The 25,710-nt window shown below is 40.4% G+C and overlaps 1 protein-coding gene across 1 annotated transcript; it reads left to right on the top strand.

Annotated features, from left to right (window-relative positions):
* The first annotated feature begins 203 nt into the window (after positions 1 to 203).
* stam2 (signal transducing adaptor molecule (SH3 domain and ITAM motif) 2) lies at positions 204 to 24,498 on the top strand. Its single transcript, XM_063006207.1, has 14 exons — positions 204 to 509; positions 4,729 to 4,813; positions 7,240 to 7,315; positions 8,420 to 8,515; positions 8,653 to 8,799; positions 11,547 to 11,625; positions 11,735 to 11,927; positions 16,168 to 16,262; positions 16,342 to 16,424; positions 20,069 to 20,156; positions 20,252 to 20,306; positions 20,394 to 20,550; positions 20,862 to 21,013; positions 22,227 to 24,498. The coding sequence occupies exons 1-14, from the start codon at positions 470 to 472 to the stop codon at positions 22,411 to 22,413; spliced, it is 1,533 nt and encodes a 510-aa protein (XP_062862277.1). The 5' UTR covers positions 204 to 469; the 3' UTR covers positions 22,414 to 24,498.
* The last annotated feature ends 1,212 nt before the right edge of the window (positions 24,499 to 25,710 follow it).

The following is a 25,710-nucleotide window of genomic DNA, read 5'->3' as shown; positions in this document are numbered from 1 at the left end:
CCTGTCACTGCATAGAATCAACTCCAAAACATCTGAATCGACTCTCCTATACCAACGTCTAGAATTAGAGAGTCAACTCTTTTTAGAAAACGGCTCTAGATGGCAGTATATCTAACCAAACAGGTGTTTAAGATAACGTTTAAGACGTCTAGCATTTCTGCCTGTTTAAAATAACTGTGCAGTATACAACACAATCTATTCAGGCTCACGTCATCCTTATATATAAAAACAAAATAAAGTTAAACAGGATTTTTATATCAATGTATGTCTTTGAATGATTCGAACGAGTCATTCGGTTGACAGGCATCGTGTAGTCAGCTAGCTGAAGTTTACGGAAGAGCAACGCAAATAATGGAAGTGGACGGAATTTGATGGATGACATAAATGATCTTTGAGTAACAGATTTAATACGATTTAAACACATTTATAAGTAGGTCTTCAGGCGCAGGGTCAAAGACGTGAAGTCAAGATGCCGCTGTTCGGCCAGAATCCGTTTGATCAGGATGTCGGTAAGTTTGATTGTATAAGTTAGCTAACATCGATGTAACGCTTGGTACTTTCCAGCGTACTAACCAAAGTATGTACTGAGTGGCTTAATACCTCTTAAACGGCAAACTTTGAGCTACATTGTCACATTATACATTACATTATTTGAATATTCAGTTGTAGTTACGTTTTAAAACGGACGCTAACGCATTCTAATGTAAATAATATGTCACAAGCCAGCGTTGACATCATGTATGATGTACAAATGTCACACACTAATTATTACGCTAGTATGAAGTATTATAGGAATACAGCTCAGTGTTGTAAACACCCTACTTCTTTATCATAACAAAGTACACAAGCCGCTGTACTGGTATCGCCCCACTAACAGCAGTCGTCTTCTCACAAACTGTATAAAATATATTCTCTTATTAATTGTACATACTGTAATTCGAATAAAGCCAAAGCTAACTAGCCATTACTGTTAATAATGTTATATTTTAAAGTATGTCTAAATCGTTTCTAACATGTAAGCCAAGTGTCTAGTATACTATTTGTGTATAATTATAATGCGTTTATGACATACTAGTTAAATAGATAAACAGATATACAGTTCTTAAGTCAAAATGTTCGTTAGTTAAAGCTATTTTTCCCCATAATAAATCATGTAAATAGAATTAATCCGTGCCAGACCTCCCAAACCTCCTCCTTACCTAACTTTCTAATGTCTTAAATGGTCTTTTTTTGTTATAAATACAAGTACACTTTCCCTTAAATCTTAAATTATAGAATAGACATTACTGTAATAAACAACAATAAACAATACACAGTAGTACTGTACTGTACATAAAACACACATCATATTTCAGTACAGTACGTGTGCTGTACCATACATCATAATACATGTCCTTCTTTTTTTTAATAAAATGTATCTACCAGAAACAACAATAACTCTCATATTTCTCTTTTATTTCCTTCTTTATTTCAATAGTGTTGTATTTTGTAGGTGTAATTGCATGAAAGAAAGAATACTTTACTCAGGGACTTCCTTCTTCTCTCTCACTCACTGTCCCCTCTGTCTGATACACAGTGACAGCTACTGGCAGGAGTAATTATACATAGCATTAGATTGTTTTATTTTCTCACCACTGCGCTTCCTCTGCACCTTCTTTGAGGCCATTTTAATATAGAATCTTACAAAATATAAAAAAACACCGTCCGCTGTCCGAATGTTCGTTCACTATATATATATATATATATATATATATATATATATATATATATATATATATATATATATATATATATATACAGTGTATCACAAAAGTGAGTACACCCCTCACATTTCTGCAAATATTTCATTATATCTTTTCATGGGACAACACTATAGACATGAAACTTGGATATAACTTAGAGTAGTCAGTGTACAGCTTGTATAGCAGTGTAGATTTACTGTCTTCTGAAAATAACTCAACACACAGCCATTAATGTCTAAATAGCTGGCAACATAAGTGAGTACACCCCACAGTGAACATGTCCAAATTGTGCCCAAATGTGTCGTTGTCCCTCTCTGGTGTCATGTGTCAAGGTCCCAGGTGTGAATGGGGAGCAGGGCTGTTAAATTTGGTGTTTTGGGTACAATTCTCTCATACTGGCCACTGGATATTCAACATGGCACCTCATGGCAAAGAACTCTCTGAGGATGTGAGAAATAGAATTGTTGCTCTCCACAAAGATAACCTGGGCTATAAGAAGATTGCTAACACCCTGAAACTGAGCTACAGCATGGTGGCCAAGGTCATACAGCGGTTTTCCAGGACAGGTTCCACTCGGAACAGTCTTCGCCAGGGTCGACCAAAGAAGTTGAGTCCACGTGTTCGGTGTCATATCCAGAGGTTGGCTTTAAAAAATAGACACATGAGTGCTGCCAGCATTGCTGCAGAGCTTGAAGACGTGGGAGGTCAGCCTGTCAGTGCTCAGACCATACGCCGCACACTGCATCAACTCGGTCTGCATGGTCGTCATCCCAGAAGGAAGCTGACGAACAAGAAAGCCAGCAAACAGTTTGCTGAAGACAAGCAGTCCAAGAACATGGATTACTGGAATGCCCTGTGGTCTGACGAGACCAAGATAAACTTGTTTGGCTCAGATGGTGTCCAGCATGTGTGGCGGCGCCCTGGTGAGAAGTACCAAGACAACTGTATCTTGCCTACAGTCAAGCATGGTGGTGGTAGCATCATGGTCTTGGGCTGCATGAGTGTTGCTGGCACTGGGGAGCTGCAGTTCATTGAGGGAAACATGAATTCCAACATGTACTGTGACATTCTGAAACAGAGCATGATCCCCTCCCTTCGAAAACTGGGCCTCATGGCAGTTTTCCAACAGGATAACGACCCCAAACACAACCTCCAAGATGACAACTGCCTTGCTGAGGAAGTTGAAGGTAAAGGTGATGGACTAAACCCAATTGAGCACCTGTGGCGCATCCTCAGGTGGAAGGTGGAGGAGTTCAAGGTGTCTAACATCCACCAGCTCCGTGATGTCATCATGGAGGAGTGGAAGAGGATTCCAGTAGCAACCTGTGCAGCTCTGGTGAATTCCATGCCCAGGAGGGTTAAGGCAGTGCTGGATGATAATGGTGGTCACACAAAATATTGACACTTTGGGCACAATTTGGACATGTTCACTGTGGGGTGTATTCACTTATGTTGCCAGCCATTTAGACATTAATGGCTGTGTGTTGAGTTATTTTCAGAAGACAGTAAATCTACACTGCTATACAAGTTGTACACTGACTACTCTAAGTTATATCCAAGTTTTATGTCTATAGTGTTGTCCCATGAAAAGATATAATAAAATATTTGCAGAAATATGAGGGGTGTACTCACTTTTGTGATACACTGTGTATATATATATATATGAGAGAGAGAGACGGTCGGAGTGAACGTGTTTGTGACGTCACGTGTTTCACGAATTTTGGTTCGAAATTTGTTCGTACGTTAAGTTAAAAAAGATCGTTCGTAACCCAAGATGTTCGTATGGTAAACCGTTTGTAACTCAAGGGTCTACTGTAAATGGTAATTATTATATTATATTTATAAATTAATTAAATATGATATTTGTTTCTTAGAATTGAAACAGAATGTTAAACATTTGTAAAGTGGACTGTCAATTTTACCACACAGTAAAATGTCAGCTGACACACCCACACATAAATATTTCATTCATTAATTCATACATTCATTCATTCACCCCCGACATGTTGCCAGTCCATCCCAGGACAGACACACACATTCACACTCCCACTAACGCCGTCAGCTCCCTCTTTTGACTTGTAGTCAGTGCCACTGCCTTCAAGCCATATAACACAGCATGTCTCACTACTGTCATGTAAACTTTACCTTTTACTCTGGCAGATACCTTTCTTTCAGAAATCACTCCTGCCAGACTACGCCACCCACTCCACCTCTACCTCACTCTCCATTACTCCGCTACTTTGTACACTTAACTCCAAGTATTTAAATTCGTCCATGTTCGCGGCACGGTGGCTAAGTGGGTAGCACTGTCACCTCACAGCAAGAAGGTCCTGGGTTCGATCCCCAGGTGGGGCGGTCCGGGTCCTTTCTGTGTGGAGTTTGCATGTTCTCCCGGTGTCTGCATGGATTTACTCCGGGTGCTCTGGTTTTCTCCCACAGTCCAAAGACATGCAAGTGAGGTGAATTGGAGAAACTAAATTGTCCATGACTAATAAAAACTAATAAAAGAAAATACATTTAAATAAATAAATAAATAAATTCAGCCATGTTCATCCCCTTCAATTCCCTACAGCTTAACCTTTCCCCTGTCGTCCCCCTGATTCACGCACATGTACTCCTGCCTAACCTGCGCTATCAATTTGAATCAAGCATCAGCTGTTAAAAATGGATTTAAAAGACCTGACGTTTTTACCAGACAACATTAACTGAACAATGAGTTATTTGTAAGTTATCAGTTAACTGGCTTATCAGTAACGCCTCTAATAGAAACGCTTTTGTAGACCTTGTTTATTTTCTCTCTCCTTGATATTGTATGTAAACAGACGAAGACAATGTTCTGGAGTTTTGCTGATTGATTGAATATACTATAGATATTATTACAGTACTATTATTATTGATAATTTTATAAATTGATCATTTGTGTGTGTGTGTGTGTGTGTGTGTGTGTGTGTGTGTGTGTGTGTGTTATTTATTTTTTTTATTTTAGAAAAAGTAACTAATGAAACCAATACAATAGAAGACTGGGCCCTTATAATGGATATTTGTGACCGGGTTGGGACAACACCAAATGGGTGAGTGGATTTGCAAGTAATACAACTCATCAAACCATGTGGTTTGATCCTATTTATGCTGAAATCTGTAAAATCACATACACGTACAGTCTATGTTATATGGAATAGTAAACATCTAAACATTAAAATCTGTATAGTTATATTAATATAATTTCAACTGTCAGTTCAATTAGTCAGTTCAGTTGTGCTAACCATAAAATAGAGATGCAGTTGGTGTATTAAAGCTTTTTCTCTCAACAATAATGTTGTTATTATAGGATGAGGAGCAGAGTTTTACCATTAAACTGGAGCATGGTGCAAAATATCCAAATCATTGTAGTAAATAAGCTTACACAGAGATCCACATATGCAGAGATTACATAATGGCACTAAACATTTTTAATGTGTTGTAGCTCAGTCATTTATTTTTAAAATAATATAAATGCATAAAAAGTTTGGATTAATGTTTGGATTAACTAGAGTACCAAATAATGACATGGGTGGAGCTAGAAAAAGTACAAAGTAGGTGTCCTGGTGACTAGATGTAATAAAAGTCAGGGTGGCACGGTGGCTCAGTGGGTAGCACTGTCGCCTCACAGCAAAAAGGTCCTGGGTTAAACCCCCAGGTGGAGCGGTCCGGGTCCTTTCTGTGTGGAGTTTGCATGTTCTTCCCGTGTCTGCGTGTGTTTTCTCCCATAGTCCAAAGACATGCACGTGAGGTGAATTGGAGGTACAAAATTGTCCATGACTGTGTTTGACATTAAAAAAGACTTGTGAACTGATGAATCCTGTGTAACGAGTAACTACCGTTTCTATCATAAATGTAACCAAAGTGTGTAAAACATGACGTTTAAAATCCTAATAAATAAGTAAATGTAATGTAAGTCAGTTCTAAATATTATTAATTGAACATATTTTTGATGTTGTCATGAAAGTCCTTTGCTTTAAATGTTTCTATGTTCTTTATGTTTCCATTCACACTGCATGGGGTGTAAGATAACAGTTTTGTAAATTTACATAGTGCACTATTTGCCCGTTAGAATGCCATGTCGCAGCATTTCTTTTTTATTTGTAGCTGCTTACATGAGTGTTTGTTTAGTAGTACACTCGTGGTTACTAGTGGTCACCACCTCACAACCTCCAGTGAGATCCTCCTACTGCCACTGGGACTGTTATGTGATTAAATAGTTCACATACTGAAGGTTGGAAACACACTCAAAGCAAATTAACGATCACTTTCTGCTGCACAAGATTGATTGGGCTCCAAAGTCTGTCAGGATGCATTTTATAAGTGCTACAGCGAACAATGTTGTGGCAGCTGGATGTTTTCTCCTAAACTCAAACGTCACAGAGATCACATGATCTTGGAAATGCTTTAGAAAATCTAGACTGTTGAACAGCTGATGTGAGGAATTTATAAGGAAATAGAACAGAAAGTTCTATTTAGGAATGGGGAACAAAATTCCACTTTCAAAGGGACAACAGTGTCCTCAGTTCCCAACAAAATACAAAACATACATGTGTTTTTTAAAGTGTCTTTGGTGTAATCATATTTATAATAATCATATACACTTCCCGAGCACTTACCCTAACCCTAGGTACATATATCTGGTACATCAATTTGTTCATTATTTTCTAAGCTGCACCCATCATACAGATGAACATTGAGGGTATACAGCTACAGAACTGTAGCACATCTATTGCCCTTTACACTTACCCCTGTACCCCAGAGAACCCCTTAACCAGATGATATTTGGGTGCTGGCTCATTCTCAGCACTGCAATGGCACTGACATGGAAATGACCCAGCAGTGTGTGTTCTTCTGGTATAAGTATAGCAGGTGCAGCAATGTTGTTGGGATTCTAAAAAAAAATAATAATAAAAAAAAATAAACTGTAGGTATACCATTTTATACTAGAACTGTTTTCTTATGCCCAGTATGTGACAGATTTCATTTCTGGCCTCAGGATTTTGTCAGTTTTATATTTTTTGGTTGGACCGCTATTTTCCTCCCACCACTGACATAACGTGTTTAAAAATCCCAACAATGCCATGGTAACAACCTTTGTTAGGAGGAGAATGATCCACCATTTGAGCATCATTTGGTTTAGTAGGGGTTCTATGGGGGCCTCTAGTAACAGTAACAGGGTACACAGAAGTAACAAATAAGCCACAGTCAGTAATTGTAAACCTACAATGTGTATCTGTATGTGTATCTGTATGGCTGAATCGGTGTACCTAATAAACTGCTTGGTGAGTACATGTACAAAAGGGTCATGTCAGTTTTGTCAGCTCTGCTGTCACTCTAATTGGGAAACCGTCATGTGAAAGTGGAAACAGGTAATAACGTCTACTGTAAGATGCTATATGTGTTGCATGGTTTTGCCCTTTAGTTGCCGTGTGCGTTTTTGCTCTTACTAACCAGGTTTTTTTGGTTTTCTTTCCAGTGCAAAGGATTGTCTCAGATCGATCATAAAACGACTCAACCACAAGGTCCCTCATGTTGGCATGCAAACCCTAACAGTGAGTAACAGCAATTTCTGTAAATGCAATAATAACCATGTATAAATGTCTGTCATGTATATCACATGAATCAGATCAACTTTGATCAGATGTTTCTGATAGCCATCACCAGCCTTCTGGTGACCATTTAGCTTGGCAGTATTGGTTCAACACTCAGTATTGCTTTAGATTTAGGCATTTAAGTTATTCATTATTATTTTGACAGCAATACAGACACACATTATAATGCTATCACAATCATGCGTAACAGTAGGTTCAGCGTTGCTGGGTTTAAATGCCTCACATTTTCCATAAAATAGCACTGCTCATTGTGGTCAAATTTGCTCTAAGCATAAGCTAACAGTTTGGGTTTTTCTGGTCTTGGCAAAAACAGACTGCTGTTCCATGCACTTTTTTTTCTCTTTTTTTCTCCAATTATTTCCCCCAATTGTCTCCCCTAATCTAGTTGTATCCAATTACCCTGACTGCGTTAAGCTTCACGTCTACCAATACAACCCTCCACTGCTGACTGAAGAGCTTCGCAACTTACACACGCCCCCTCCGACACATGTGCAGTACCGACTGCATCTTTTCACCTGCATGAGGCGAGTTCATATGTGGATCAGCCTTGTGCACTGAGAGCCACACCCTGATCAGTATTATTCCTCAACTCTGTGCAGGCGCCATCAGTCATCCAGTAGAGGTCGTAATTGCATCAGTTATGAGGAACCCTGGTCCGGCTAATCCCACCTTGTGAACACCAGGCAATCATTGTTTATGTAGCCGCCCAGCCCAGCCGGATGGCAGAGCTGAGATTTGACACAATTTATTCGAAATCCCAGCTCTGGTGTGCTAGCGTATTTTACTGCTGTGCGACCTGAGCGGCGTTCCATGTACTTTTAATAGGTTCAGTCAATCTAGCCTTCATCAGAATCTTATTGCTGCTATTTTCCTTACATGCATGCCATAAAAGAGGCATTTGACCATAATCCACCTGCCCCCTAAGGAAAAAACACAAGCCGACTTATTATTTAGGCAGCAGGATGATTTTATTTGTTATTAAATATGTCACCTTTAAATGTTTCACCTGTAACACAGATGTTTTGAAAACTCTTTACTCTTTAGCTGCTTGGTGCTTGTGTTGCCAACAGTGGAAAGATTTTTCATCTAGAAATCTGTTCCCGAGAGTTTGCCAGTGATGTACGAAGCATCCTAAACAAAGTAAGATGTTTCTGCCTATTGCACAAATGATATTTAATCATTAGTATCACATTCAAATGATTGTATTGTGTTTAATCTGAGTTTTTTTTTTTACCTGTAATATGTCCTTTTGTTTTTTTTTTTGTTTTTTTCCTCAGGCCCACCCTAAAGTTAGTGAGAAACTGAAAAGCCTGATGGTAGAGTGGGCTGATGAGTTCCAAAAAGATCCACAGCTGAGTCTCATTGGTGCCACCATCAAATCCCTGAAAGAGGAAGGAATGTCTTTCCCATCGTCTGGCTCAAAGGTTTGTAGTCACAGTGATTCCAGCAGTATTGGGCTGGAGTAATTTATCGCTGCACCCTGGACTGAGTGATATACACCGATCAGCCATAACATTAAAACCACCTCCTTGTTTCTATACTCACTGTCCATTTTATCAGCTCCACTTACCATATAAAAGCACTTTGTAGTTCTACAATTACTGACTGTAGTCCATCTCTTTCTCTGCATGCTTTGTTAGTCCCCTTTCCCGCTGTTCTTCAATGGTCAGGACTCTCCCAGGACCACTACAGAGCAGGTATTATTTGGGTGGTGGATGATTCTCAGCACTGCATTAACACTGACATGGTGGTGGTGTGTTAGTGTGTGTTGTGCCGGCATGAGTGGATAAGATGCAGCAGCACTGATTGAGTTTTTAAACACCTCACTGTCCCTGCTGGACTAGTCCACCAATTTAAAAATATCCAGCCAACAGCACCCCGTGCGCAGCGTCCTGTGACCACTGATGAAGGTCTAGAAGATGACCAACTCAAACAGCAGCAATAGATGAGCGATCGTCTCTGACTTGACATCTACAAGGTGGACCAACTAGGTAGGAGTGTCTAATAGAGTGGACAGTGAGTGGACACGGTATTTAAAAACTCCAGCAGCGCTGCTGTGTCTGATCCACTCACACCAGCACACACACACTAACACACCACCACCATGTCAGTGTCAGTGCAGTGCTGAGAATGATTCACCACCTAAATAATACTTACTCTGTAGTGGTCCTGTGGGGGTCCTGACCATTGAAGAACAGGGTGATACCGGCTTTAAAAAGTATGTAGAGAAACAGATGGACTACAGTCAGTAATTGTAGAACTACAAAGTGCTTCTATATGGTAAGTGGAGCTGATAAAATGGACAGTGAGTGTAGAAACCAGGAGGTGGTTTTAATGTTATGGCTGATCGGTGTATGTGTTTAATATGTAAATGTAGCTACAGTAATTGGAGTTTTGATTCAAATACTTTGGCGTTCTTTCTCCGTACAGACTGTAGCTGAGCTCTCAATTGGATTCAAGCTTCAGCTGTTAAATGAATAAAAAAAAGAATGTTTTTTAACCAACAGCATTAAATCAACAATGACTTCTTTGTCAGTTACTGGTTAACCGGTTTTTCATTGTCATCATATTTAAAATGTAATTATTCTATGTAAAGGTGTAAAAGGTGTTGGCGCTTTACAGAAGCTTAGACCCTCGTTGTAAACACAGAGAATTTAAATAGTCTCGAATCTATTTCAGTTGACTCCAAGTCACTGTGCATTGTCTCTGATTTGCCTTGCATGAATGTGTTTAGGTGGCTCGGTGCAGTTTGTTTCATTACAGCATAAGTCTGCTTTTACCACATCTATAATGTGGGTCAGTTTAGTAATTTCCGATTGCTGTACTGGTGTAGTCATTTGCTGTGAGTACACAGTATTGAGCTACGCATTTTAAGTGGAAACAAGATGTGGTGCAGCACTAACAATGCTGTATTCATGTAAATACAAATCAGCTGAAGCTTTACAATGGAATTTCCTACACTGTCTCATGAGACATCACATATTTCTCCCATTTTGTTTTTGACAAGAAGCCATTGTGGATAATTATTGCAAGATTAGACAACTCCTGAAACAATTATCTATTGTTTCTATGTTTTAATATGGAGTAACAGGATATTTTCATTAATTATTCCATAGGCTTTGACAAGAAAATGTTGTTGCAACCATAGAGTCGTTAGCATTAAGACTTACGACCCTAAGAATATTGATTAAACATGGTCACTTTTGGTTTCCTCAGTAGTTTTGTCCTGAAAACCACAATCACTAATAAAAAATTTAAAAAATTTATCTGGTGTGATAGATAGATCAGTAGGTCGATAGATAGATCGATAGATAGATAGATAGATAGATAGATAGATCAGTAAGTAGATAGATAGATAGATAGATAGATAGATAGATAGATAGATAGATAGATAGATGGTAGGTAGGTAGATTGGTAGATATGATGGCATTTGCCAATGTTCTCACTTTTTTTCTCCCCTTTTCTCCCGATTTTTTTTTTGTGTGTCCAATTTTTACCCAGTTGCGTTTTGCTTCCTCTCTATTGGTGCTGAGCAGTAGTCGACTGCATCTTTTTACCTTCACGAGGCAAGTTCATATGTGGATCAGCTTTGCGTACGGAGAGCCACACCCTGATCAACGCATTATACCTCGACCCCGTGCAGCACCATCAATCAGCCAGCAGAGGTCGTAATTGCATCAGTTATGAGGTCCCTATCCAGCTGCCTACCTGGATGAACAACAGCCAAACGTTCATGTGGCCGCCCACCTCAGCCGGATGGCAGAGCTGAGATTCGATACGATATATTCGAAATACCAGTTCTAGTGTGCTAATTTTCCCACTTGTTAGTCAATATTGAAATTTACTTGTTTATCTCTAACTGACTCAGTTGGACGGTTTTTAGGAATTGGTAGCAGATTTCCATTCCATTAATTTCCCTGACGCTTCTATAGCCATGGGCTTCTCTAAGCAGCTTACAAAGAATACATTGACAAGAATGCTAATTAAATCCTACAAAACAGAGGAGACCTTGCATATTTTTCAGCCCTTGATGATAGATTATTACATGTCATAATGACCAGCATAATTTTTTGGTTTGGTGTTGTAAATAAATATAGGTGGTAATTAATGCCTGTGTCCATAACTTTATATGACCTGTATTTTTTATTGTATTGCTCTGTGTTCACTCCAGAGCTCCAGGAACAGCAAGTCCAGCAGCACCACCACCACCACCACCAGTCGGGCTCCTGATGATGAAGACCTTGCTAAAGGTGACCGCTTTTTTATTCATTCTGTTTATTCATAATTAAGCTTTTTTGTTTGCTTGCTTGTGCTGATAAAAAGAGAATTATGAATGATCCTAAGTGTTTTTGTGTTCAGCCATTGAGCTGTCCTTGCAGGAGCAGAACCAGCAGCCTGAAACTCTGCCACTTTATGTGGCAGCTGACCCTCCCTACAACACTAACTCTGTTAAAGAAACACACAAAGTGCGGGCCCTGTACGACTTTGAGGCCGCCGAGGACAATGAGCTCACCTTTAAAGCTGGAGAGGTGGTCCTGGTTCTGGATGACAGGTAACACTACATAAGAGAAGACGAAAACAGAACAAAAGTAAATACGTCTTATTTAGGTCATCCAAACATCATATATTGGTGAAAGTTGGAGTATGGAGTGCTCGGGTGGCACAGCAGTAAATTGCTCTAACCCACTACTGCTGAGACCATGGTTCGAATCTTCAGCAGTGTTATCAGCTGATCGAGAGTCTACATACAGAAATGATTCGCTGTGTCTGAGGGGGTGGCTGAGTCCTTGTGTCCTGTCTGGGGTGTGTTACTACATTGTGCCCAGTAAATCAGTGGATTCTGTCTTTAAAATTACATTGGGGGGGCGCTCAGGTGGCACATCGGTTTGAATGTCAGCAGAGCCACCAATCTGGCCACACCAACACAGTTGGCTGTGATTGAGGGAGGGAAGGTTGTATAGGGTCTCTTCCCACTGCCGCATTAACAATATGTACAGTGTATCACAAAAGTGAGTACACCCCTCACATTTCTGCAAATATTTCATTATATCTTTTCATGGGACAACACTATAGACATGAAACTTGGATATAACTTAGAGTAGTCAGTGTACAGCTTGTATAGCAGTGTAGATTTACTGTCTTCTGAAAATAACTCAACACACAGCCATTAATGTCTAAATAGCTGGCAACATAAGTGAGTACACCCCACAGTGAACATGTCCAAATTGTGCCCAAATGTGTCGTTGTCCCTCCCTGGTGTCATGTGTCAAGGTCCCAGGTGTAAATGGGGAGCAGGGCTGTTAAATTTGGTGTTTTGGGTACAATTCTCTCATACTGGCCACTGGATATTCAACATGGCACCTCATGGCAAAGAACTCTCTGAGGATGTGAGAAATAAAATTGTTGCTCTCCACAAAGATGGCCTGGGCTATAAGAAGATTGCTAACACCCTGAAACTGAGCTACAGCATGGTGGCCAAGGTCATACAGCGGTTTTCCAGGACAGGTTCCACTCGGAACAGGCTTCGCCAGGGTCGACCAAAGAAGTTGAGTCCACGTGTTCGGCGTCATATCCAGAGGTTGGCTTTAAAAAATAGACACATGAGTGCTGCTAGCATTGCTGCAGAGGTTGAAGACGTGGGAGGTCAGCCTGTCAGTGCTCAGACCATACGCCGCACACTGCATCAACTCGGTCTGCATGGTCGTCATCCCAGAAGGAAGCTGACGCACAAGAAAGCCAGCAAACAGTTTGCTGAAGACAAGCAGTCCAAGAACATGGATTACTGGAATGCCCTGTGGTCTGACGAGACCAAGATAAACTTGTTTGGCTCAGATGGTGTCCAGCATGTGTGGCGGCGCCCTGGTGAGAAGTACCAAGACAACTGTATCTTGCCTACAGTCAAGCATGGTGGTGGTAGCATCATGGTCTTGGGCTGCATGAGTGTTGCTGGCACTGGGGAGCTGCAGTTCATTGAGGGAAACATGAATTCCAACATGTACTGTGACATTCTGAAACAGAGCATGATCCCCTCCCTTCGAAAACTGGCAGTTTTCCAACAGGATAACGACCCCAAACACAACCTCCAAGATGACAACTGCCTTGCTGAGGAAGCTGAAGGTAAAGGCGATGGACTAAACCCAATTGAGCACCTGTGGCGCATCCTCAAGTGGAAGGTGGAGGAGTTCACGGTGTCTAACATCCACCAGCTCCGTGATGTCATCATGGAGGAGTGGAAGAGGATTCCAGTAGCAACCTGTGCAGCTCTGGTGAATTCCATGCCCAGGAGGGTTAAGGCAGTGCTGGATAATAATGGTGCTCACACAAAATATTGACACTTTGGGCACAATTTGGACATGTTCACTGTGGGGTGTACTCACTTATGTTGCCAGCCATTTAGACATTAATGGCTGTGTGTTGAGCTATTTTCAGAAGACAGTAAATCTACACTGCTATACAAGTTGTACACTGACTACTCTAAGTTATATTCAAGTTTCATGTCTATAGTGTTGTCCCATGAAAAGATATAATAAAATATTTGCAGAAATGTAAGGGGTGTACTCACTTTTGTGATACACTGTATATGGCATTATTGGGACCGGTGGTCAAGGTGGCTGCGTGAGTGGTGGGTAAGCGGGGTCACATGAAGCTTACTCTCCATAACTCTCCGTGGCTCTCAATGAGTGAACCCAACACTGGCAGGTGATAAGAAGCGGACGCAGATTGGACGCGTGTCGAAAAGGGGTGTGTTGATCTCGACTTGGGGATAAAGAGGGAAAATCTAATTGGGGTTTAGAACACTTCCTTACTTCAGCAGCACGGTGGGTAGTAGGGCTGGGTATCGCCACTAATTTCCTGGATCGATTCGATTCGATTCACAAGGTCCCGATTCGATTCGATATTCGATTCGATTCGATTTCGATTCAACACAGTTAGACATATTTGAGTTACATTAACAGGTTTTGTTTAAATATGTAAAGATGTTCAGAGAACGAATGTGATAATTGTACAAAGAACACTCATTATTAAAAATATTTGTGTATTTTGTTTACATAAATAATTAATCCAAAACAGAAAACAGTAACATTCATTTTTTTATTATTATTTTATATGTCTGACACACTACAACATTGTAAATGTAATGTAAACATACACCTGGCTGTTGAACAGCTTATGCCAAGTTCACACTACACGACTTTCTGATTTGCCGGGTCGCTGTACAGTTCACACTGCACGACTCACAGGTGATAGGTTTTACACTACACCATCTATCTCCAACAGGAATCACAGGCGAGCTTCTCTGGTCTCCAAAACTACGTTTTGTCACGAAAACAAACTTGAGAAGTGATGAAAGGTTTAATGATACCGCGTCCAAACATGCACATCAACAAGTAGCGAGTGATCAAAGTTTGTGCGCTGATGTAGAAAAAAGGAGAAAAATAAAGGAATCTGAGTGGATTTGGCAACACGAGCAGCATGGATCGTTGTGTAGTGAGTTGGAGGTTAATAAATATTTTGTTTTGTAGAGAACGATCAGGTCAGAAATACTGTAAAACTCGTGTGCTGATGTATTCTGATAGAAACTATATTGCGCTCCACCACCTGTTTACAACCTCTCCCCTGTGTTTCCCCTCGCTGTTTCTCACATTGATTGAGAGCTGAGTTTTGATCGCAGAGCGAACACCCCCTCTGTATGGGAGGGGGAAAAGGACGAAAATTCATTGCCATAGTACAAATGCAGCCTATGCTGTCTGGCCAAGGCACCAGCTTTAACAGTGGACATTTTGGAAGGCTTAGCGTGTTTCTCTGAACAAGAAGCAGCTCTGAAATCCATTGAGGCCAGGGGAAAAGATGTAGGCGACTAGGACACATGATAGGCTCAGCCATTCATGGCCAGAGCGTGGGACGGTGCTAGAGGCTTGATTCCAGGGAGGTGATTGAAGAATGATACTTAACTGATAATCACTGAGCACACTCGGTTGCTAAAGGTTTTGTCAGTTACTTCGGTTGAAATTTAGTTTGGTAATAGTTATTACCACTATAGTATCTTACACCCAAAGGCTCTGCATGCTTTGTTAGCCCCCTTTCATGCTGTTCCTCAATAAACCACCACAGAGTAGGTATTATTTAGGTGGTGGATCATTCTCAGCACTGCAGTGACAATGACATGGTGGTGGTGTGTTAGTGTGTGTTGTGCTGGTATGAGTGGATCAGACACAGCAGCACTGCTGGAATTTTTAAATAGCATTCTTTTAGACACTCCTACCTAGTTGGTCCACTTTGTAGATGTCAAGTCAGAGACGATCACTCATCTATTGCTGCTGTTTAAGTTGGTCTTCTAGACCTTCAACAGTGGTCACAGCCTACGGGGCGCTGTTGACTGGATATTGTTTTGGTTGGTGGACTATTCTTAGTCCAGCAATGACAGTAAGGTGTTTAAAAACTCCACCAGTGCTGCTGTGTCTTATCCACTCATAACAGCACAACACACACTAACACACCACCACCATGTCAGTGTCACTGCAGTGCTGAGAATGACCCACCACCCAAATAATACCTGCTCTGTAGTGGTCCTGACCATTGAAGAACAGCATGAAAGGGGGCTAACAAAGTAAGTAGAGAAACAGATTGTTGAACTACAAAGTGCTTCTATATGGTAAGTGGAGCTGATAAAATGGACAGTGAGTGTAGAAACAAGGAGGCGGTTTTAGTGTTATGGCTGGTCGGTGTATATTTAGCTGTAATTGTTTTTGCCACTGTAAATTTTAGACTAATGAACCACATTCATTTCACAGTGATCCAAACTGGTGGAAAGGAGAGAACCACAGAGGAGTAGGGCTTTTCCCATCAAACTTTGTTACAACCAACCTAAATGCTGACCCAGAACCAGGTAAACACTTGCTGAACATTTCTTTGTTGTTTTTATTAAAGTATCTTTTAAGATTTATCACAAATAACTTTTTGCTTAGTCGCATATATAGAAAGTACAGCCGTTCCTGATGCACCTACTGTAGAAGTCAAAGCAGAGCCTGAACCAGTGCATATAGATGAGGTGAGTTTAAAAATAAAATTGTACCTGGATTGTACCCTGGATCGCTTTTCAGAGCATCATTTTATTTATGCATTTATATATGCACACTAAGCACAAATGTTCGAGTCTATTTTCAATATACACGCTTTCTAGATACATTATATGACCAAAACTATTTGGGCACCTAACCATGAGCTTGTTGGACAATCAATTTGAAAAACAAATGGTATTAAAATAGAGTGACATCTGTGTGATCTTTTTAGCTATAACAGCTACTCTTCACAGGACTTTAAGCTTTGTCTGTGGACATTTGTGCCCATTCAGTTGTATGACTAGGTACTGATGTTGATCTGGAAAGGCTCAACTGATCCAGTTCCAGTTCATTCCTGTTCAGTGAGGCTGAGGTCAGAGATCTGGGAAGGCTACTGGAGTTCATTTAAACCAGATTTTATTTGTGTTTTTATAGAGCTTGCTTTGTTGCATCAGTTTAGGGAAGGCCCTTTCCTGTTCTAGCATGACTGTGTTGTGAGAGTTCAGTAATTAGAAGAGGTGTCCTAATACTTTTGTTTATGTAGTGTATAGTAAACATATAATTTAGTGTTCTTGCCAGATAGGGTGTTCTAGATCCATAAGCGAGTATCAACTTGCATTGCTGTAACAAATGTCACTAAAACTTTTAAGAAAGATTTCAAACCTGTTGAACCTGTTGGTGTCTTATACAGTGCCTTGCAAAAGTATTCAGCCCCCTTGAACTTTTCAACCTTTTGCCACATTTCAGGCTTCAAACATAACGATATGAAATTGTAATTTTTTGTGAAGAATCAACAACAAGTGGGACACAATCGTGAAGTGGAACGAAATTTATTGGATATTTTAAACTTTTTTTAGAAATAAAAAACTGAAAAGTGGGGCGTGCAATATTATTCAGCCCCCTTGCGTTAATACTTTGTAGCGCCACCTTTTGCTGCGATTACAGCTGCAAGTCGCTTGGGGTATGTCTCTATCAGTTTTGCACATCGAGAGACAGAAATTTTTGCCCATTCTTCCTTGCAAAACAGCTCGAGCTCAGTGAGGTTGGATGGAGAGCGTTTGTGAACAGCAGTTTTCAGCTCTTTCCACAGATTCTCGATGGGATTCAGGTCTGGACTTTGACTTGGCCATTCTAACACCTGGATACGTTTATTTGTGAACCATTCCATTGTAGATTTTGCTTTATGTTTTGGATCATTGTCTTGTTGGAAGATAAATCTCCGTCCCAGTCTCAGGTCTTTTGCAGACTGCAACAGGTTTTCTTCCAGAATGGTCCTGTATTTGGCTCCATCCATCTTCCCATCAATTTTAACCATCTTCCCTGTCCCTGCTGAAGAAAAGCAGGCCCAAACCATGATGCTGCCACCACCATGTTTGACAGTGGGGATGGTGTGTTCAGGGTGATGAGCTGTGTTGCTTTTACGCCAACCATAACGTTTTGCATTGTGGCCAAAAAGTTCGATTTTGGTTTCATCTGACCAGAGCACCTTCTTCCACATGTTTGGTGTGTCTCCCAGGTGACTTTTTATAGATATCTTTGAGAAATGGCTTTCTTCTTGCCACTCTTCCATAAAGGCCAGATTTGTGCAGTGTACGACTGATTGTGTCCTATGGACAGAGTCTCCCACCTCAGCTGTAGATCTCTGCAGTTCATTCAGAGTGATCATGGGCCTCTTGGCTGCATCGCTGATCAGTCTTCTCCTTGTTTGAGCTGAAAGTTTAGAGGGACGGCCGGGTCTTGGTAGATTTGCAGTGGTCTGATACTCCTTCCATTTCAATATGATCGCTTGCACAGTGCTCCTTGAGATGTTTAAAGCTTGGGAAATCTTTTTGTATCCAAATCCGGCTTTAAACTTCTCCACAACAGTATCTCGGACCTGCCTGGTGTGTTTCTTGGTCTTCATGATGCTCTCTGCGCTTTAAACAGAACTCTGAGACTGTCACAGAGCAGGTGCATTTATACGGAGACTTGATTACACACAGGTGGATTCTATTTATCACCATCAGTCATTTAGGTCAACATTGGATCATTCAGAGATCCTCACTGAACTTCTGGAGTGAGTTTGCTGCACTGAAAGTAAAGGGGCTGAATAATATTGCACGCCCCACTTTTTAGTTTTTTATTTCTAAAAAAAGTTTAAAATATCCAATACATTTCGTTCTACTTCACGATTGTGTCCCACTTGTTGTTGATTCTTCACAAAAAATTACAATTTCATATCGTTATGTTTGAAGCCTGAAATGTGGCAAAAGGTTGAAAAGTTCAAGGGGGCTGAATACTTTTGCAAGGCACTGTATATTTTAACTTACACCTATGAGCCAAAACATTAGGGCCACCCATTTTATTTCCATTTTCTGCATTTAGCAGATGCTTTTATCAAAAGTGACTTACAGTACTGTGACAGTATACTGTCTAAGCAGTTGAGGATTAAGGGCCTTGCTCAAGGGCCCAACAGTGACAACCTGGCAGTGGTGAGGCTTGAACCAGCGACCTTTTTGATTACTAGTCCAGTACCCTAACCGATGGATACAACTGCCCCATATATAACAGCTCTGACCTGAGTTCTTTCAACTTCTCTACTTTGTGAGGTGTATCGTCCCATGGCGCATCCTGGTGCCGACTCTTCCCTGGTTAAATGACGCACATGTGCCCAACTGTCCACATTAGCTTGGTGAAAACAGGATTCGTCTGAACGATCAGCCTTATTCTGTTGAGCTTCTATCCAGTGTCTAGTTTCTAGTTCTGATCCCCATTATAGGTGCTTTTAATGGTGGAATGAAGTTAGTATGTTCCATACACAGAAGGGTTTGGTGCACTGGTTTACTTTGTCACCAGTAATAAAATGATCTGCAATTTGAGCCATAGTAGCTCTTCTATTGGTCCATACCAGACATCATAGACTTAATGTCATCTGACATCAATGCGTGTTGGATGCCCAACAATAGGGCTGTCCCTATTTGGACCACTGTTTGTGGCTACGCGGTTAGTGGGTAGCACTGTCGCCTCACGGCAAGAAGGTCCTGGGTGGGGCGGTCCGGGTCCTTTCTGTGTGGAGTTTGCATGTTCTCCCTGTGTCTGCGTGGGTGTTCCGATTTCCTCCCACAGTCCAAAGGCATGCAAGTGAGGTGAATTGGAGATACAAAATTGTCCAGGACTGTGTTTGATATAACCTTGTGAACCGATGAACCTTGTGTAATGAGTAACTACCGTTCCTGTCACGAATGTAACCAAAGTGTAAAACATGACGTTAAAATCCTAATAAACAAACAACAAACATAGATACTTCAACCCAGTCGACGGACCTTAAAGATTTGGCCTCTATCCAGGTCACTCAGGTCTTTATGCCTGATCATATCTGCTGCATTTGAATGTGAATTACAAGGAACTGTCATCAGCTCATGAATAATATGTTCCTGACAGTGACATGCATTTACATTTACATTGTTCAGGCGTGGTCCTAATGTTTTGGCTTAACAGTGTAATATAATCACGAAATACATACGATTACAGTAAAAACTATTTTATTGAATCTTGTTGAGTTATTTTTGCTGTGATATTTCCACTATGCTTCTTGCCACGTGTAACACGTCACATTTGAACAATAAACACAATGCATATGTGGTTTCCTCTACAGGAGAAGATGGACAAAACATTGTATTTGCTTCAGAACACAGACCCGGCTAACCCTGAACCTGATAGCCCTGAGCTGATCACATTGGAAGGTACACACACTTCATAATTTTATTGATTACACAGATAGCATCTCTGTGTGTTTTGTTATTTAACTAGTTTGGTATTCTTCTTGTTTGTCTTTTAGGTGCATGTGCACAGATGAATCCTTTAATTGATGAACAATTACAGGAGATTGACAGGTTTGTGAGTGCATGAACGATCTTAGGTCACACTGGCTACTGTCTAAAGGATCTAATTTTAAACATTCGACCTGCTGTGCCTTGTAGGAAGCACTCCGAGCTGTCGGAGCTAAATGTGAAGGTTCTAGAAGCCCTGGAGCTCTATAACCAATTAATGAACGAGGCTCCAATGTACTCAGCTTACTTAAAGATGCAGACCCACCAGGGCACCTACCCTGCAGCCCCTCCTTCCTTAGGCATGCAGGTGAGTCATATATTCTGCACCCGCTATATGAGCAGAACCAGGTAAGGCAGGTAAGGCCCTACTAATTTTACAGGAAAATGTGCCCCCCCCCCCCAACAGAATTGGTTGGAGTTTTCCAAATTCAGTTACCTGAGTAGTATTTTTAGCTGCTTTACACTTCGACATCTAGGGCCTTTTGACTAACCAATTGTGTCTTATGATGAGTTTTTATAAAAGAAATAAACTGTACACTGAAAGCCTTTACTGTGCTGTTTTTGAGCATTAACATATGTGAGTCTCACTTATTTAAATCTCATTACCCCCACTTTTAGAGTTACCCAGGCCAACCCTCAGGGGCCTACATGCCCGGTGGCATTCCACAAGGCTATACTCTGGGTTCGGACCAAGCTGGCCCTCTCTGCTCAATGCCTCCCACAGTCAACTCTACAGCTGCCAGTCAGCCAGCACAATCTCTTTACATCAGGTACATGACTGTCAAACTCTTTTAATCACTTTTTAATCCTGGATTTCAGTTAGCCACATACAGTGTTATGCAAACACCCTCAGTCAAAGTTTATAAAATAAAAATACAACCTCAAATCAGACAAAGTTGGGACAGTATGTAAAATGCAAATAATTAAAAACACAGTTTTATTTGATTGCAGACAGGATGAAGCTGAGATATTTCATGATTTGTCTGCTCAACTTCATTTCATTTCTTAATAAACATCCATTCCTGCATTTTAGGCCTGCAACACATTCCAAAAAAAGTTGGGAGAGTAAAGCATTTACCACTTTGTAATGTTGCCATTGCTTTTCACCACACCTAAAAGACGTTTTGGCACCGAGGATACCAAGTGATTTAGTGTTTCAGATTTTATTTTGTCCCATTCTTCCTGCAAACACGTCTTAAGATGTGCAACAGTACGGGGTCGTCATTGTCGCATTTACGTTTAAAAATTCTCCACACATTCTCTATTGAGGACAGGTCAGGACTGCAGGCAGGCCAGTCCAGTCCAGTACCCGTACCCTCTTCTTCAACAGCCATTCCTTTGTCATGTGTGCACCGAATCCTTGAATCATTTAATGATATTATGCACAGTAGAGGAAGAAATATTCAATTCCCTTCCAATCTTTCTTTGAGATTGTTTTTTTCATTTCATTTCAGTGATTGTCTTACGAATTTGTTGACAAACTAGGGATCCTCTGGCCATCTTTGCTCATCAAAGACTCTTTCCTGGTACCAAATCATGATTACAATCACCTGTTGACATCACCTGTTTGGAATCACATCATTATTTAGTTTTTTCACCTCATTACTAGCCCTAAATTGCCTCCGTCCCAACTTTTTTTGGAATGTGTGGAGGTATATTAATAAATGAAATGAAGTTGAGCAGACAAAACATTTAAAAAATCTCAGGTTTAAACTGTCTGCAATCAAATAAAAGTAAATGTAAGGAACACTGCATTTTTTTTTTATTTGCATTTTCCACACTGTCCCAACTTTTTCTGATTTGGGGTTGTAAATAAACACACCCTCTACAGGGAAAACACATCTGCACATCTGAAGGCACAATTACTGTTCTTTTTTTTTTTGCATGTTAAGTTTAAGTTCTAAGCCTTTTCATTTTGATACTCTTCCCATATCTGAATGTGTTTGTAGCTTGTTTACTGAGATTCTTGTTTTCCTCCTTTAGCACCAGTATGGGAGCTGCATATATAAACCAAGCTCCTGGCTCCTACCCCGCACAGATGGGTATGTCTATGGATATGTCTGCCTATCAGAACACTAATCCTGCTATGCCCCCAGCTACCTATGCAATGCCGGCTCCTGCTCATCCTTCACCACAGCAGGGGCCTTATTACCAGCAGCCGCTCCTGTGAAGCCGTACGTCATCACTGCCAACGTTCAAACTAGCGTTCAAAGTTTCACATTCCTTTGCCTGATTGGCTGAATGATATTGAGGGTCTACTAAGGATGCTGAGAGTCGATTCAGCCGCATCTTACTACTTTATTAGAACACAAGTAACTTGGATTTGAGAGGTATGAAGTGCACCAATTGGTGCCCAGTTCTCTTTTTTTTTTTATACAGAAATACCTCCTTTACCAGCATTTTGTATTTACAACTAAAAATAAGGGTTTTTTATCCTAAAATCCTATTTAATCACATTTAGACTAACAAGCTGGTTTAAATTCTTGTGTTTTGGCAATCTGATGATTGAGCTGATAATTGATTATTTCACTCTATCAGCTTGTACCCCCTGTACTTAAGGCCTTAGATTTATGGTTCATATCCAGGTGTATATTTAGGATACAGTTTTGCATCTATATAAACCATTTATATTAAAACTCCAGTATGAGTGGAATGTGGGCACGAATTCCTTCCCTTTTTGCATCCCTGAGATTCAAAGTTGAATTATTTTTAATATGTAATTGTTGTTTGTGTTTTCTTTATGGAACTTGGAAATTAACTTTGATGAAAGTAGAATATATAAATCACCACGTGTTTTGACAGAAAATGATGAAATGATGCCTTGTATATCTGTTGTATGCTTTGAATTTCTATTTCTGTGTGTTGAGATTGCTGATTGAGCACTTTATTAGGTACACCTATCTGCTAGGTACTTACGTTGATTGCATTATAAGCTACACCTAACCATACAGATGAACTTTGTGGGTATACAGTTACTAACCATAGCCTTTATTCTGCTCTGTACGTTGAGCAGTTGTCACTCCCTTGTACCCCATTTATTAATTAAAAGAACCCCCCTGTGACCGGATTTAATGTGAGTAATTAATGTGGCCTTAATCTAGTAGTGTATGTTTTTTGGTATGGAGGTAGCAGGTGCAACTTACTGGCCTCTTTAATAGGAACACATACCCTGGTAGTTCGGGCGGCACGGTGGCCTCACAGCAAGAAGGTCCTGGGTTCGTTCCTGGGCCAGTCCGGGTCCTTTCTGTGTGGAGTCTGCATGTTCTCCCCATGTCTGCGTGGGTTTCCTCCGGGCTCTCCGGTTTCCTCCCACAGTCCAAAGACATGCAAGTGAGGTGAATTGGAGATACAAAATTGTCCAGGACTGTGTTTGACGTTAAACTTAAACTGATGAATCTTGTGTAACCAGTAACATTCTGTTCTACCCTGATAGTTCTCATTATAGGTGAGCTGTTAAAGATTAGAGCTGTTTGCTTTTTCAAAGCATGTCGTGTGTTAATCTTCCTCTAGTCTTTGCATTTCTGGTCACAGGACTCTGTGGCTAAATATTTTAGCTTGACACAATTATTCTCTCAGAATTGACAGTATAGTGTTTAAAAATCCTGCTACACATAACAACAGCACCATGTCAGTGTCCTTGCAGTGCTGAGAATGGTCAACCACACAGATATCGTCTTGCCAGTTTTGGGGGTATGGAATTGGGCGAAAAGTGTACAGGACAACAGATGGGAGACAGTCAGTAACTCTATACTGACAAAGTTCGTCTCTATTTAAGTTGTCACTTATATATGAAAATAACCTGTGAATGGACGTACCAGATAGGTGTACCTAATAAAGTGCTCAGTGAGTGTATATATGGATGCGATTCTTTTAAAAACATATTTGAGTGTTTGAATGCCTTGTTCATAAAAGCTTTGAAATGTTGACGCTTCTTTTCTGCCCTTTATTTAAAAAAAATTTCTCAGTAATGTATGTCTTCTAGCTTTTGAGTAATGGTTCCATAATTTTATTCGATTTATTTAACCTTGGAGAAGATCTATTATGATCTACTATGATCCATTAGTGAAGCTAAGAAGAAATGTAAGCAAAGTATGATACTCTGTACACCATGTAAACTTTTGTTTTATTAACTTGCCTCAATCAAGGTGTTGTATATTTGATGTAAAATATCTGGCCTTTCTGTAATGCACCTTAAGTCATTTACCAACAGTTGCCTTGTTCAATCAGACAATAAAAATAAAATAAGAAAAATAAATGCAATTTACAAAATCTTTTTCACGGGCTGTATGTTATGGGAGATACACCGATCAGCCATAACATTAAAACCACCTCCTGTCCATTTTATCAGCTCCACTTACCATATAGAAGCGCTTTGTAGTTCTACAATTACTGATTGTACTCCATCTGTTTCTCTACATTTTTAACCTGCTTTCACCCTGTTCTTCAATGGTCAGGACCACCACAGAGTAGGTATTATTTAGGTGGTAGATCATTCTCAGCACTGCAGTGACAGTGAGGTGTTTAAAAACTCCAGCAGCACTGCTGTGTCTGATCCACTCATACCAGCACAGCACACACTAACACACCACCACCATGTCAGTGTCACTGCAGTGCTGAGAAATATCTACCACCTAAATAATACCTGCTCTGTGGTGGTCCTGTGAAGGTACTGTCCATTGAAGAACAGGGTGACTGTGGGCTAAAAAAAGTATGTAGAGAAACAGATGGACTACAGTCAGTAATTGTAGAACTACGAAGTGCTTCTATATGGTAAGTGGAGCTGACAGACATTTTTGCTGATTTGTCGCATTTAAATGCTTCAGATCTTCCAGCTCATTTTTAAATTAAAGACAACACAATAAACACAAATGCATCTTTTAAATGATCATTTAATTTCTTATAACCATTAACTTGGTTCTGCTTGAAAATAATTCTCTTTGGTCCCTGCTATCATTAAAATTCAACTAAGCTTGGACATAGGCCCACATTCTCACGTACACCTGTTATCTCCATCTATTTAAACTCCCTCCTTCATACAATAAACTGGAAGCTTACTGTGTGTGTGATTCACCCTCAACTAAACACATCACTCCAGTTCTCAGATAGCTTCATTGGCTACCCGTAGATTATCGCATACACTTCAAGATCTTATTATTTACATTCAGAGCTCTACATGGTCTAGCACCCTCTTACATCTCCGATTTACTCTAAGTCTACAATCCCACCCGCACTCTTAGGTCTTCCTCAGCCTTCCAGCTTTCTATTCCTTCTGTCCGCCTGTCGACTATGGGTGCGAGGGCTTTTAGCCACTCTGCCCCTTCTCTCTGGAACACCCTCCCAATCCATGTCCGTACTATCGATTGTTTCTCTACTTTTAAATCCCAACTTAAAACTCACCTCTTCAAGCTAGCCAGCCTACTACTAATCTTTCGAACTTGATTGGTACTACTACCCCAATATTTGTTTA

Source organism: Trichomycterus rosablanca, chromosome 12, assembly GCF_030014385.1.
Source record: "Trichomycterus rosablanca isolate fTriRos1 chromosome 12, fTriRos1.hap1, whole genome shotgun sequence".
In the NCBI taxonomy this organism is placed as follows: Eukaryota; Metazoa; Chordata; class Actinopteri; order Siluriformes; family Trichomycteridae; genus Trichomycterus; species Trichomycterus rosablanca.
The sequence above is the reverse complement of the archived record's forward strand: the minus strand, read 5'-3'. Positions and strand labels throughout refer to the sequence as shown.